Source organism: Psammomys obesus, unplaced genomic scaffold, assembly GCF_907164565.1.
Source record: "Psammomys obesus unplaced genomic scaffold, mPsaObe1.curated_primary_1811, whole genome shotgun sequence".
Classification (NCBI taxonomy): Eukaryota; Metazoa; Chordata; class Mammalia; order Rodentia; family Muridae; genus Psammomys; species Psammomys obesus.
The window spans coordinates 11,180,528-11,195,361 of record NW_026596051.1 but is presented as its reverse complement, the minus strand read 5'-3'; the positions used below and the strand labels follow the sequence as shown (position 1 = coordinate 11,195,361).

Genomic DNA, 14,834 nt, shown 5'->3' with positions numbered 1-14,834 from the left:
CCAATGTGGAGCTCCTCAACTCTGTTATTCTCTTGCTTTAAAAAAAAAAAAAAAAAAAAAAAAAAAATCCTGTTCCTGGGACCAGAGAGATGGCTCACAGGTGGGACCAGAAAGAGACAAGAGAGGAGGCTACAATCGGAATATAAAGTGAATAGACCATAAAAAATTTTTAAGAAAAGATTTTAAAGTCAGTACTAGAGATCAGACATTATACACACAAGGAGGCACTTTACTATTGAGCTATATCCCCAGCCCCCAGCTCCAGCCCTAAAAACAAGTAAAAGAACAAACTCAAGAGTTTTCACAAAATCAACCATCATGTGAAGCTGTGCATTCTGGGAGATACCAATGCAGATACTTGGTAAGTTCTTGGCATTATTAACTGCAAAGCTACTAATGTATTTCCTGAGCTAAGCGGTATTTGTCTTAATGACAGAAATCACTCATAAGGAAACAGGAGCTTGGCCCAAAACAGACCCACACATGATGGCCTTTATTGCTGATTCCATCAATCATTTTTTGTGGCACTAGTTAGAGGTTTAAGGAGAGATGGGAGGGGGAGCATTGCAGCAACAGTTGGGACTTTTGACAGCTCATTCCATTAGCAGACGGATAATCCAGACAAGAAATAACTTAGGAATTCAGACCGAAACTACCCTTTTGGATTAAATGAACCTATAACACAGATGGAACATCCCACCAACAGTGGCTTCAAGGTCACAAGAATGTGCTTCAAGGACAGTTCATACATGAGACCACAAAGCAAGTCCCAACAGAGTTAAGCCTAAAATCCTATCAAGTATCACTTCTGTCCACTGTGGTATGAACGTATAAATCAGAATGGAGACAGAGGGGTACACATGCAAAATTCTCAAATGTGTAGAAGATAAACATGTTACTGAATAGCACTTCAGTCAAACAAAAGGTTAAAAGGAAATTTTAAAAATATATGGAGACATGAGCTGGAGAGATGGCTCAGTGGTTAAGAGTACTGGCTGCTCTTCCAGAGGACCTGGGTTTGATTCCCAGCAGCTAGCTGCATGCTAGCTCACAATCATCTGTAAATTCAGTTCCAGAGTATAGGATGCCCTTTTCTAGTCTCCACTGGCACTGGGCATGCATGTGGTACACAGACATATATTTACACAAAACACCCACACACATAAATAAATACATTGAGACAAATAAAATGAGGGGGAAAAGGCCACTAAAATTTACTGGAAGTAACAAAAGCAGTACTAAGAGAAAAGTTTATAGTAATAAATGTTCACATCTAAAAAGAGAGGGAAGATCTCGAATGAAGAACCTTAATTTATACTTCAAGTAACTAGAAAAAGGCTAAACCAGACCCAAAGTTAATATAAGAAAATAGAAAAAGAGCAGAATAAAACAGAGATTCAGGAAATAGAAAAGATCAACCAAACTGACAAGTTTTTGTTTTTGTTTTGTCGTTTTTTGTTTTTAAAGGTAAAAGAAAATCAGAAAACCTTTGGCTAAGATTAAAAGAAGACTCAAAAACTGAGAACAGAATGAAAGGGAATAGTCAACAGCATAAAACACAAGGCTCTGTATGGCTCCTATGGACAACTGCAGGCCCTTAAAACAGGCATTCAGGTGAAACAGGTGAGTCCCGCAAAACACATACCCAGCCCAAACAGAAAATCTGAACAAGGTAAGGGATCTAAGTAGTCCCAAATCTCCCATCAAACAGCCCAGCAACCCGTGGTGAAATCAGGGAGACTATACCAACCATGTTAAGAAATGACAATCCTAAAACTCTCTGAAAAAAAAAAAAAAAAAACTAATGAGAGGGACACTGCCAAACTTATTTTAGAAGGCTAGCCGAGTACCGATGGGATGCCACTGTGTATGCCCAGGCTTCATGGGTATGGTGCAGATGCAAGTTCTCAGTCCTGCAGTGAGTGTGAGCAGCTGAGGGTGAGGGAGGGAAATGGGCGTGCCCTCCTCATCCTGTCAGACTCTTAAGAGTGAACTCTGTAAGCATTTTCACCTTCAGATCAGCTCTCAGTTCACAGGCTGTAGAAAACCACAGGGTAGGTGGAATCCACTGGTGACCACAGGCTCTTAGTGTAGACAATGGCCTTTCAGATTTCCACAGTTCTGCTCCAAGACCTAACAAAAGTCCTACACTCAACCCACACAACATCTAGTGGGAATGTTCTTTGCCACGGACTTCCAAACGAGAGGCAAAATGTGGAAGAATGCTCTCACAAGAAGCACAGCCTCTTTCTAGTTTGGAATGGCTTGGGCACATGTTGAACACAAATTATACTATTGTAGTGAACAGAATGGCTGCTGCAGCCCAGTCCTAGCCTGCTCCCATCCCAGTGGAGACAGGTCTGTCTATTAGTCATTCTGGGCATGTGTGAAAGGGAACACTCAATTGTGCAAAGCAAACAGATTCCAGCCCTGCAGCCATGATGAAGGTGAACTCTGGATGGCATCAGCAACCACAATTTCAAATTAAAAGCTTACCTCTCATGGCACGTTTTCTGGGCACTTCAAAAGTAGTTTAAAGCAATGAGCGAGTACTCTGGTGGGTAATGAAAGGGAACTATCACAAGCCTATAACCTGGACATCTGCCCAAAGAGCCCAGAATTGCTTAAGGAAATGGGGGTGGGATAGAAAAATTATAGATGGTGTTTTTACTTTTGGTGACCCATATGTTTTCAATCATCACAATTCATTGCAATTTCATTAATATTCAAAATGAACAAGTATAGAATGAAATGGACAGAAGGGAGGTTTAAAAAGTTCAGCAACACAAGAACCTCAGACCTATGAATTCTAAAGCCAAACTTCAGGCTTGGGATTCTTTTATTTATTTTTTAAGGATGAATATGAAATCTAAAAGGCATACCTCCATGGAACATGTCACACCAACTGACAAACATCCTAGAAACAGAGTGGCTCCAAGGAAAATCAGCTGGTACAAGTGACCAGCACCAACCTTAAGCCATGAGGCTCCTTTAACGTCTTGAAGCCCAACTTGGGGTCCCCAGAGCCTGTGGGAGCATGGAACACTCACCCTGCAGTGGATGACAACTACATGCTGAGGGTCGCTGTTCAGCCATGACTCCTGGGCTTTACATATGGTGCACATCTTGTCAAGAGGTGGTGCATGCAGCTCAGGCCAGCCCACATCCATGATCTGCAAGACAAAAAAGAGAGAGCTGCCTCAGTGGTCCTCCTGGACCCTTCTATGGGAATCTCAGTGACATCATCCACAGTCAGCCATGGAGGATGCTGTGTAGACCTCTTCAGAAAGCTAGTGAGCTACGGCCAGTTTCCTTTAGAGGAAAGAAAATAAGAGCCACCAATACCCATTGGCCATACCTCACCCAGGCTCTGCTCTACTCCTTTGTAGTTGGGTGACAATTCCACAGAGGCCTTCCAGAGGCATCAATGGTTCAAACTCGACTGCAGAGGAATCTAGGACCTCCAAGATCTAAAAGAGCAGTCTGTGGCCAACACTGTTCCCCAATGCTACCCATTCAAGCTGAGAAGAAGTCCCATGCCATGGAGGCCACACTTCAGGGTCACAGAGTCCTCCAGAAGCCAGGAAGTACCTTCAGGCTTTGCTTCTATTTTGGCACATGAACAGAGAAAATCACAGAACTAAAGCCCCAAGCAAGCAGCCCTGCCACTGGCCACACACCTGGAAGAGCCATGTGGGGGTGTTACTGCTCCTATTTTCTATTTTTAGAGGATGGAGTGGATGGAGATGTTTCACAGATGAAAGTAATAGAAAGGAGTTCAGTAAACTAGACCGCAGTAAAAGCAGCCAGCACAGCAGTTCCATGACGCTCTGGGCCCCTTCCCTGTGCACAGAGCATTAACTAAGGCACATGTGAATTCCACTTACTAGTAGGCTGAGAGGCCTTTATTGAAAAGGCCTGGGGCCAGAATTATTTTAGATTTTTTTTTCTCAGACTCTGAGTATTTGATAGACTTTAACAGCTAGACATCTATACTTCGGAAAGGCAAAACTGTAAGTCTGAACTTTTTGAACATGATGTTAGTCAAAAGTTTTGAGGTTTGGAGCATTTTTATTTCAGGTTACAGGATGTTCAGCCTATACTGTCCTATTCTAATATGTTGCAAAGCATTTCAACACATAGAATATATATACAAACACAGAGACACAGTCCAACAGTCCTAATTTTATCCCTAAACTTTGCTACTAAGAGTAATCACGGATGGAAAGGATACTGTGTGACTATTCAGAGGTCTCAGAAGAGACATCTTCCCAACAGGGAGAAGGCTCTTACACCTCACTGTCGTGGCTACACAATCTAGACTCATGCTATAGCGGCAGAGTAGTGCACACAGGCACACGTGTGTACAAACTGGTGAGCTGTGAATGAAGGCTGTGGGCTGCACAGACACTGCTCTTCTGACACAGATGTTTTATGAATGAGCATCCCTTCTCCAAATCTCATAAGGCCAGACAGATTTGAGGATTTTTCTGTTTCAAATTCTGGAATACCTGTACTTGGGGACAGGACACATGATGAAACACAAAATAAACCTATGTGTTTCATATGCACCGGATTGGGTAGTGCCTTGAGGCAATTTTATACATTTTCAATAATGTTGTATGTAGAATAAAGTTTCCAGGGTGGGGAATTTCCCTCCCATGGGGTTATATTGGCATGTAACAAAGTTTTGGCTTAAAAAAGGAAAAAGACTAATTTCGTTTTGTATTCGTGAGTGGGGATCATATGTACGCATAAGTACAGTGCCTGTAGAGCAGAGAGGGCGCTGACCACTCTGGAGCTGGAGTTACATGGAGCTCTGAGCTGCTACTACGGTAGGTGCTGAGCATCAAACTCAGGTCCCCCTGCAAGAGCCCTAAGTGCTCTCAAACAACTGAGCCATCGTTCAGGGCCAAGTTTTAGCTTTTGAGTAGCTTTGACTTTAGGTTTTCAGAGAGGGTTGCTGGACCTATGTACGTTTTATAATTAATATAAAGCTTTGTTCCACAGAGGCCTACAAGAAACTGCTTTTGCACAAATAAAACACACATTGCTGACATTTTGCAAAGTCAAAACATACAGAATTAAATTCCATACCTTTGGGTTAAGCTTTGTAAGGTCATATCTCTTCTCTGAAAGGTTTAATACCTACAAAGAGGAAAAACTGCTTTTAGACAAATCGTGGTTCCCAGAGAGGAAGAAGACAACTGCATTTCAACAGTTGCCTCTAAGGACCAAAAGAGACTGAAACGCAAAAGTGTGTGTGTGTGTAGTCACAGGATAAAAACAAAGATATGGATAGCACCTGAATCCCTGCAAATTTTTAGTTTACTTTTGTGAACTGAAGCCAAAATGGGGAAGATAAACTTTTCCTTTTTGTCTGTTTAGCTTTTTTTTTTTTAAATCTTAATAGCTTCAAGCATTCTAAAACACAAGGTCTGTACACACATATCTATAGTAGCTCTTCCTGGCCTGCTCAGGGAATACCCTGGGGACAGGCAGGAGTCCCTCCTCAGCAGAGGAGCCAGGTATGGAAAAGCCTGCGCTTGAGACCTGTGGCTAACAAACCGCAGCCATGTGTGGAATCAAGTCCTACAAAAGACCACGTGTCCCCTTAGAGGACACATGGTTCCTCCCCTAACTCAGGCCCAGCTACCTCTCCGATCCACTGAGTTTCAGCCCACTCCTGCCCTGACTGAATCACTAGCACTCAGCTGCCCTTCCTTGGAGGGCACGGGGCACCATGTCCTGACTGGCTACATCACTCTGAGTGCCTTCCACAAAAGGCTTGTGGGCTTGAGAATGCCCCTGGCAGTCGCTTCGGGAAGGTGGGGAGAAAGCCACTGAAGGAGGAGCCCTGGTACTGAAGAGGCAGCTCTGGAGAAGTCTCGTGAAAGGGGACTAGAGTGTTAACCCCCTGCCCACAACCAGGCTAGACCTCAGGAGCACAAGTGCGAGAAGAGGTCATAAGGAGTTCATGCAGAGACTACCCTGGAAGCCACAGCTAGTCCCCACTGAGCCTAGCCCTGAGTCTAGCCGTGGGAGAAGGCTGCTAAGGGTGACAATGACCTCCTTGTTGGCTTTGTAAGATTAGCTCTCCCTAGATAAGGCAGCAGCATGAGAGAAGGTGCTAGAAGCTGTCGTGTAATCTAAGAAGCGATTACAGCAGCAGGAAGAGGCTCCTTGGGACTGGCAGCCCTGACAGAGAACAAGACCAACCAGAGAGGGGAACCTGAGAAACCATTCTTCTACTTCTGCTCAGACATAGTCTCCCTCATTTGACACACGCATGTTATGAAATCAGGCTATCTGGCTTTGCCTCCAGGATTGCCTTGTTTCTTGGACACCTACCCTCTTGCCTTTCCAATGCCCTGGATAGCAAGGAGGGGACGGGGTTGCCTCCTGACACCAGGGATACCATTAGCCAGGAGTAGCTCTGACTGGGAATGCCTACAGTTCCAGAACCAGTCTTACTGATGAGACGTCATGCTTAGTGTTGGAAAGAGGCTGCAGCCAGCCCTTTCGTCAATTGTCACAGCTCATGACACAACCTATAAGAGCAAAGCGAATACTGGAAGGGCAAACACATGGTCAACTCCCACCTCCTAGACTCATGGGTTAAGATTCCAGACCCCAAGACCATTCTGCGTTTGTAAGCAAGACATACGGATATAGCTGGCCCTCACATACACCCTCTGAAGGGCCCATGCCTACAGCTTCTCTGCCTCACTGTGGCTGTCCTGCCCACTCACCAGGTAGTTGTCTCCATGCTTAGACTTGAGCATGCGTGTGACTTCCTGAAGGCTGTGCAAGTAGGACTCCTCTGAGCAGCTGGCAGGGAAGGACACTGCGATGATACGCTCTGTGACGTATGTGAGGTCCAGTTCATGGCTGTCCTCCATAGCTGGTCTCAGGACCAGGGGCCTGCAAGAGTGAAGAAGGCAGTCAGTAAAAGGATGAATACTCACCCTGTAGGATTTTCAGGAGAGAGCTGGAAACACAGCTTCCTCGGACTGTTACAATCCCCACTCCCTAGAGTACATAAGATCTATTGCAGGCCAGGACTGAACAGACACAAGGGCCTAACCACTGGAAATAAGCAGAGGAGAAGCTCAAAAAAGAGTGCAGGGGCGTGGGGAGAAAGCAAGTGGGCACACAGGGAGGTATGGCGGGCTCCATAGTTTGCCCAGAGACTGGCTATTGGAGAAGGAGTGCAAGCCTGACTCCAAGGCATCAGGGTCAGCATGAGACAGACAACAAGGGTGGTAGAAGCAGAGACCACAGATGGTAACAAGCAGCACAGAAGCAAGCAGCAACCCTGTCTCCATGCTACTTCTGGGGAAAAGCCTTGTGAAGCAGACTGGAGAAGCTGTGGGAAGAGGGGAGGGTCTTTGCAGAAAGCCTGGAGATGAGGCTAGATCCATCCCTGGAAAGTAGATGAGTGAGGATTTGATGAAAGCAGACATTCTGCTGTGAAGGAGTCCCTTCTCACAGGCAAAGGGATAAACCCAAGAGAAAACACCGTAAATGAAACCAGAGTAGGATGTCATCGACTGCTGCCACCATACCCAAGCTTCTGGCCTGGGTTTATTTTTCTTGCTTTTACTATATGTGTTTCTCTGTCTTTCTTTGATTTTCAGACAACAAGAAAAATGATTCACCAAAACTCCATGTACCCATCCATCCTTCAAATCACCAGCATTCACCAGTGTCATCCCTATTTGACCCTTCATAGTCACCAACACCCTGAAGTTTCCAACAACATTTGACTAGCTTCTGCATAGAAGTCTACTCTCCTTTTTGCAACTACTCTGAAGCAAGCCTAGATATTTTTCACCTTGAAAAAAAAATATTAGTATCAGGCATGGTGGCATACATCTTTAATCTTAGCATTTGGGAAGCAAAGGCAGGCAGAGCTCTGAGGATTCTTAGCCAGCCAGCCCGGTTTACATAGGAGTTCCAGGCCAGCCACGACTGCCCACTGTGTCCTTGTCTCAGATACATGATAGATGGAGGGGTGAGTGAGTGGGTGGGTGGGTGGATGGATGGAAAGAAAGAGATAATGCATAGACAGACAGATAGACAGATGTAGACAAATAGATAATAGAGATAGATATCAAGAAAACACTGATAGTATAGATTTTAGAAGACTTTATCAAATCACCTATAATGACATTATCATACCTAAAAGGAGAAACAACAGCAAATATGCAATAGCATGAATTTGTTTTTTACAGTTGACATATTTGAACATTTTCAAAGATTCTTTTCTTTTCCATTTTATTCTTCAAAAATAGACATGAAAGAGTTTCTATTTTTTTAAAGATTTATTTATTTATTATGTATAGTGTTCTGCCTGCATGTACAACTGCAAGCCAGAAGAGGGCACCAGATCTCATTATAGATGGTTGTGAACCACCATGTGGTTGCTGAGAATTGAACTTAGGACCTTTGGAAGAGCAGCCAGTGCTCTTAACCTCTGAGCCATCTCTCCAGCCCGAGTTTCTATTATTTTTCTAAAATAAACAGAATTAAACATTACTATTACTATTACTAACAACAACAACATGACCTCTTACAACTATCTCAGTCCACAGAGAGGTGCCTCCCAGAGGTTCTGCATGTAGGCTGCCTCTACTGGTCCCTGCTGGCAATCAGCTAGCTGTTCCCCGGGGCCTGCCACCCATTCCTCACTATTGTCGTCACACAATTGATCAGATGTCGACAATGAATGTCACTGTCTACCCAAACATAATCACAGATGTTGCCACAATCCAGGCTTCTGACGGTTACAAATAAGATGTTTTAACTTTGATGACTAATTCTTAAATCAATAAGGGGGTGGAGGAGCTGGGATGCTCAGGGGCTGGGGTGCTCAGTGGTAGAGCACTTGCCTAACATGAACCAGGCTAGCACGCCTCCAAAACCACATTATGATTCCTACAAAATGAATAATAAAATAGCCTAGCTTCCTCTCTGGGAATCAACCCTGACCCATGGCCAGGAACATAGGAATGAGCTTCTTTCCCACAGAAACACGCACTTACCTTGAAGGCTTGTCACAGCGGAGAGCAGAAGACGATGTGGAACTCTCGGAAGCCTACAAATATGAAAACATGAATCCTTTTGAGATTTCCTTCCATACCAGCCCATACAGAACCTAGACCAACCACCTAGCCATGCTGCTACCACCAGGAGGAAGAATGACAGCCGTCACACAGTTGAAACATCAATGGTAAGCAAACACTGTCACTCCCACCCTCTTTATCTCCAAGGAAGGTGTTCTGCCTATTGGAGGATTTCGGGTTGCCAAATGGCACAATTTCATTCAAGGGCAGCAGGCAGAAGATGGTGAGACTAACCCCTCTCAAGGGCTGGGCGGCCACAAACTCAGCACATACAGAGACTTTGACGTGGTACAGAGGAGACCCAAACCCATCAATGTCAGCCATGGTTGGCAATCATAAATACGAGCCAGCACCTCTCGGTGGTGCTAAACACAAACATCTACCCACAGGGAGAAAAAAGCCTCAGGTTCTAACTCCAGCTCACAGTGGGTATTAAGGGTTGTGTTACACACTGGGGTCACACACGAATTACTGCAGAGGTGTTATGAGTGTTCATGAAGTACAGTTCACAGGGCATTGCCCCTAAACAGCCTCTCTGACTTCTCTGTACAGTGTCACCTGGCAACTACTGAGTAAAGTGACCTCAACACTTCAGAAGAGAGGTTGAGACTCAGTGAGGGAACAGGTCACGTCAAAGCCAACAGAGGCAGGAGGAGAAGCCTAGGCACCCCTTCCATGGCACTCCAAAATACTCTTCTTGCCCCATGTCCCATGACACTGGGCAGTATTGTACTAAGAGGCAGAGAGCCCTTTTAGGAGGCAGAATCCTGTGAACTTAAACTCCATGACCACTTAGAAGCATCATGTACCCCTAATTTTAATTTATACCTAGGCTCCCCTCCACTTCAGTGTGATTATAGGGACAAAAAAATAAATGGTACAAACAACTCAAGAAAGCTGTTTCTCCAAAACCATCCCAACTCAAAGCCTTCCAAGAAACCAAAGCCCCAAACAGGAAAGCCGTGCCACCCAGGCAGAGGCCAGAATCCACACCCTGCATTGGCTATCAAGGCATCCAGAGCCTTCAAGTGGCTCTACTCCATATTGCCAATTAGCGAAGGCTGATTCTCTCCTTTGTTAGATGACACGGCCAGGTCCATCGTATCCCTGGGCCTTTGGGGAATACAGCTTGGATACAGCTTGGAACTCTGTCTAATCCCAGATGGCCATAGCCTTTACTGTTCACACCAGGCGGGAGGAGTCCTTGTGCCTCCAGAACCTCTCCTCTTGGCCTCCCAACCCACTCTCCAACCCCTGAATCTGTGAAAGACTGATGCAGAATGCAAAAATTAACAGGGTTCAGACTAGATGATCTCAAAACAGAATCTGTATTTATCAGAAGATAGATAGATAGATAGATAGATAGATAGATAGATAGATAGATAGTTCAGAAACTTAGTTTTGTACAAGTACTACAGTTATATAAACTGAGTCCTGATGTCCGAAGGCACTGTGAGCAGATATGACAAGCACTGTACACCTCCCATCAGTCCTCAGGAAGGATCCTAAAACAATGACCAAGAGTGTGTATCATAGGCCATGCAGACAGTGTTTATATAACCGTAAAGGGCAAACAGCTAAGAAAGAGCTGCGACTGGGAAGCTGTACAGCTCTGCAGGTAGAGAGGAGATTCTGCGATAGAAACGCATCCTATGTATCTGATGGCCAGCGGGGCCTGCCCAAGCTCAGGGGATCACCAGCACACAAGAAGAGGGGCTCCTCCACCTACAGCGGGAGTGTCCCTGAGAAACGCACCCAAAGTAAAAAAATATCATCAAATAACAACAACAAAAATGAACTTAGGGGTTAGAAAGATGAACCAGCAGCTTAGAGAACTTCTTGTTATTCCCAGAGGACCTGCCACTGTGGAGAGCTCAAGTTCATTAATCCTAAATCAGGATCATTGGTCCGTGAATCTCACACACAACAGACAACGACATTCAAGTGGATGCAGACAGAATGCTGAATGCAGGCTAGTTCAGGAGCACTTTCTTTCTGGAACACAGTTCTGCACTGCTTCTCTCATATATTTCTGTAGGAGTGTGTTTGTTTTATTCTTGTTGTCTGTTTTGTTTCCTTTTCTACTAAGAATACACATGACATCTGAATAGGGAGGGAGGAAGCCACCGTGGCTGCAGCTAGCCTGAAGACACGGTCAGTCTCAGGTACGATCTCTAGGCCTCTCCCTACCATGCAAAGGGATGCTCTGCCCTTTTGTTCCAAACTTGGTGGTGTCAGGCAAAAGGAAGACAACAGAAAAAGCCACCAAAGGTGGATCTGAGGCGAGGACTGCACCAAACTGCAGTGGCTCACGTGCAAAGCTGGCCTCAGTACAACTGGCTCCTTCCTTGCAGCTGTGGTCTAGCCACATCACCTAGACCTGCTGCCCAGGACCATCCCAACACCCTTACTTCCCAAAGGTGTAGCTCCACCCAACAGCAGTTTCCAGAAGTGACTTCATCTCCCTTCATCTCCATGTCAATCCTAGTGGGTAATCAAAATCACTGACATTGGGACAGGGCCTTGTCATGTTTCCAGGTAACTTGGTGAAAGTAACCACCACCCTGCTGGAAGACATCTGGAGGACGTGGCCCCAGGCTTGGGGTCATCACTTCATCTCTTCAGAATAAATGCATGAATGAAGACTGGACACTAGGACTCTGCCTCTGGAGCAGCTGTAGGCCTGGGCTCAGCCACTGCCCTAAACATCAAATTCATCTGTAACAAAAGCAGGTTTGAGGGTTCTTCTCCATTCATCCCCAAAGAGCCATCAGCCTCAACTGCTAACCAAAAGACCAGGAATCTTAGTTAAGCACAAGCTGGATTTGTCGCTGCTTCTTCTGTGATGTGGCAGTCACAGGTCCAAAGAGAATACAAAAGTGACCTCTGTGGGAAAGCAGATTAAAAAAAAGAAAGAAAGAAACCCTATGTGAGTAACACTAAAATTACAGCACCCCAGATATGCTTCTGCTTATTTTAACCAGAAGGGCTCATTGCAACAAAATGCTGAATTCATAGCAAAACAGAAACAGTGTTCCATATATCAAACTTTCAACAGGCCCTTGAGTGGAAAATGTCAGGAGTTGACCTATGGGGCTCACTGCCCAGGTGTCTACACCTGACCATACTAACATCCCCAGTCCATTTGCTCACTTGGGAGCACCACACTGGAAGCCAGGCTTTGGTCTGAATATGACCTGTCAGGCTGAGCTTTAATCCTCGCTTAGGTTTGGTCAGGATCTTTACTCTGTCTCCATTTGTGACTAGGACCTTCACAGATTAACAGGCTAACGGGTCATCTCCAGTGGGTACCCATAAGAACTGCTTTACTGCTGTCTCTTGACATGCTCCTCTTGCCATGAGACACCTGCCAAGGTGAGGTTCTACAGAGGCTCTACCCTACCAGCAAGAAGGCCTAGAGTAGCGGTAGTACTTTACACTGTGAACTCAAAAGTACTCCCTTACTAGACAGCTCTTTGGCCTGGACCTCTCTAACCCTAGGACCATGAACTAAATACTCTTCCCAAGGATGGAGAGATGGCTCAGTGGTTAGAGTACTTGCTGCTCTTGCAGAGGACCTGGGCTCTATTTTCAGTATCCACATGCCAGCCACAACCACCTGTAACTCCAGTTCCAGGATATCTGATGGCCTCTGTTAGCATCTACATGGTGTGCATACATACATGCGGGCAAAACATGTATACACACATTTTTTTAAGTATTTTTAGAACAAAATTCAAAAAGTTTGTTCTCCATAAATAACCCTGGCTGTATGCTATTTCGTCATACATAGCAACAAAAACAGACTAAAACATCTCCGCACCCAATTTCTTCAAGCAACCTATAGTTTTCAGAATTTAAATCGTACTCATCATTTTACCAAGAGTTACATCACACAGCCTTGTAGTTCATCGAAAAACAATGAGAGTCACTGGCCAAACCACTTAGTTCTTCCACTGAACCTCCTATTAACTTTACACCCACACAGAGAATGTGCGACTCGTAGACGCTGGCACCGGAGCCAGGCGTGGTGGGCAGTCCTAGAATCCCAGCCCTCCTGGCGAGGCTGAGGCAGGATCTGTGGAGGTCAGTCCGGAAAATGGAGTGAGTTAAGGGCCCAACAAAAACTGCACTGTGCAAACTGTGGCACCCTGATGTACTGTCCTTAACTTTTAACACCTGCAAATGTTGCATCCCAAGCACGACATCTGAGGTAAATATCCACTCACCATGCAACCTGCCACACCCCACACACGTGGCCAACAAGTGGCCGTGTTTCCCAACACAGCACAGTGGGAAAGACCTCAGTGAAATGCCTTTCTCTGCGAGCTCGAACCAGGGCTCCTTTCCCAGGAGGAAGGAGGCCAGATTGACACTCCCACATTTGATAGATCTACGGAGAAGTGAGCACATCCCTTGCAGGGAGAGGAAGGTGTTGTGCACACAGGGTCCTGAATACTGGTGGTGGCAGTACTAGGCCTGAGAAGGCCATGGGAAAGGCCTCAGGGGACTGTGACCAAAACGTTTCCAGGGTCATCTTCACCAGAACTGCCAGCTGAACACCATGTCAGCTAGACACAAGAAAATTCCATTCACGAGGAGCACACAGTCACCCAACGTCCTGTAGGCCCAACTGAACCAAAAATGAGACAGACAGAGGCCCATTCTCTGAGGGGTAACTTGAAACTATATCCAGGGCATCCCATCCACCAGAAAAAGACATATCCCTAGAGAAAGTATTATTGGAGACAGCAGTCATGGATTTATTTATTTTGTGGCTGGCACCATTGGAAGGTACAGAAAGCCACACTGCTTTAATACCTGGAAGGAAGAACTTCACTTGAGAAGATTGTTGCCATTATTTAATAAAAGGAACCTGAGGCATAAAGATGGTGAGGCATTTGTCCTGGGTCACAGACTCTGACCCCACAGCAATTCTGTAGGAGCTGTTCTTCACACTCATTCTGTTGTTCCCTATCCTGTCTCCAATAAGGCTTTCCCTGGGGATGTATCAGTGCTCCAGAAAAAAAAAAAGAGAGAGAGAGAGAGAGAGAGAGAGACACTAGAAAAAGGCTCAGTGGGCAGGTACCCTTCTGGGAGGGTACAGCAGGGGCTTCAAAGGAATCTTGGTAAGGTGCAATCAACTGATGGAGGATCCACTGGGAAGCAGCTCACCTATCTCATACAGTTAAAAATGGTGTGTTCTGGTTAATGTTCTAGGCCAAGCATCTTGGCACAGGTGGCTATCCTGTCGCCACAAGGTATAGAAGAGCAGGTGTAGCACGCCACCAAGGTACCAGTAAGAAGAGCCACTGAATTAAGCCAGTGACTATGAGCCAACGACTAAGCAGAGCCTTAGTCATTCTGTGCACATAACTCAATACTCTATTTCTCCCACCCCAGGGCCTTTGCACATGCTGTGCATAGTTCAAATGCTCTAAACCCACAGATCCAAGTTTCACTGCTAACTCCAATGACTCCTTTAGTTCTCATCATAGCCAGACAACATCTTCACAACAAAAGGGTACCTGGTCTCCCACTCCTAACAAGTCAGGGTTTTGTTTATATCTTCTCATTTACCTTAGTCATTTATTACACTGATTGTAGCTACATGGAAATAACTAATGCTCTCCCTCCCTCCCTCTCTGTCTCTCTCTCTGTGTGTGTGTGTGTGTGTGTGTGTGTGTGTGTGTGTGTGTGTGTGTG

At 45.4% G+C, this 14,834-nt stretch overlaps 1 protein-coding gene across 5 annotated transcripts in view; it reads right to left on the bottom strand.

Moving 5' to 3' along the window:
• The window catches only part of Tns3 (tensin 3), a 227,164-nt gene that overhangs the window by 108,208 nt on the left and 104,122 nt on the right, over positions 1-14,834 (bottom strand). For all 5 annotated transcript variants that reach the window (XM_055623850.1, XM_055623849.1, XM_055623846.1 and 2 more), the window contains 4 exons: positions 9,048-9,100; positions 6,753-6,924; positions 5,098-5,148; positions 3,051-3,173 (listed from right to left, as the gene is read on the bottom strand). In XM_055623850.1, the coding sequence (XP_055479825.1) occupies positions 3,051-3,173; positions 5,098-5,148; positions 6,753-6,902 (324 nt within the window). In that variant the 5' untranslated portion in view covers positions 6,903-6,924; positions 9,048-9,100. The remainder of the gene's footprint in view (positions 1-3,050; positions 3,174-5,097; positions 5,149-6,752; positions 6,925-9,047; positions 9,101-14,834) is intronic.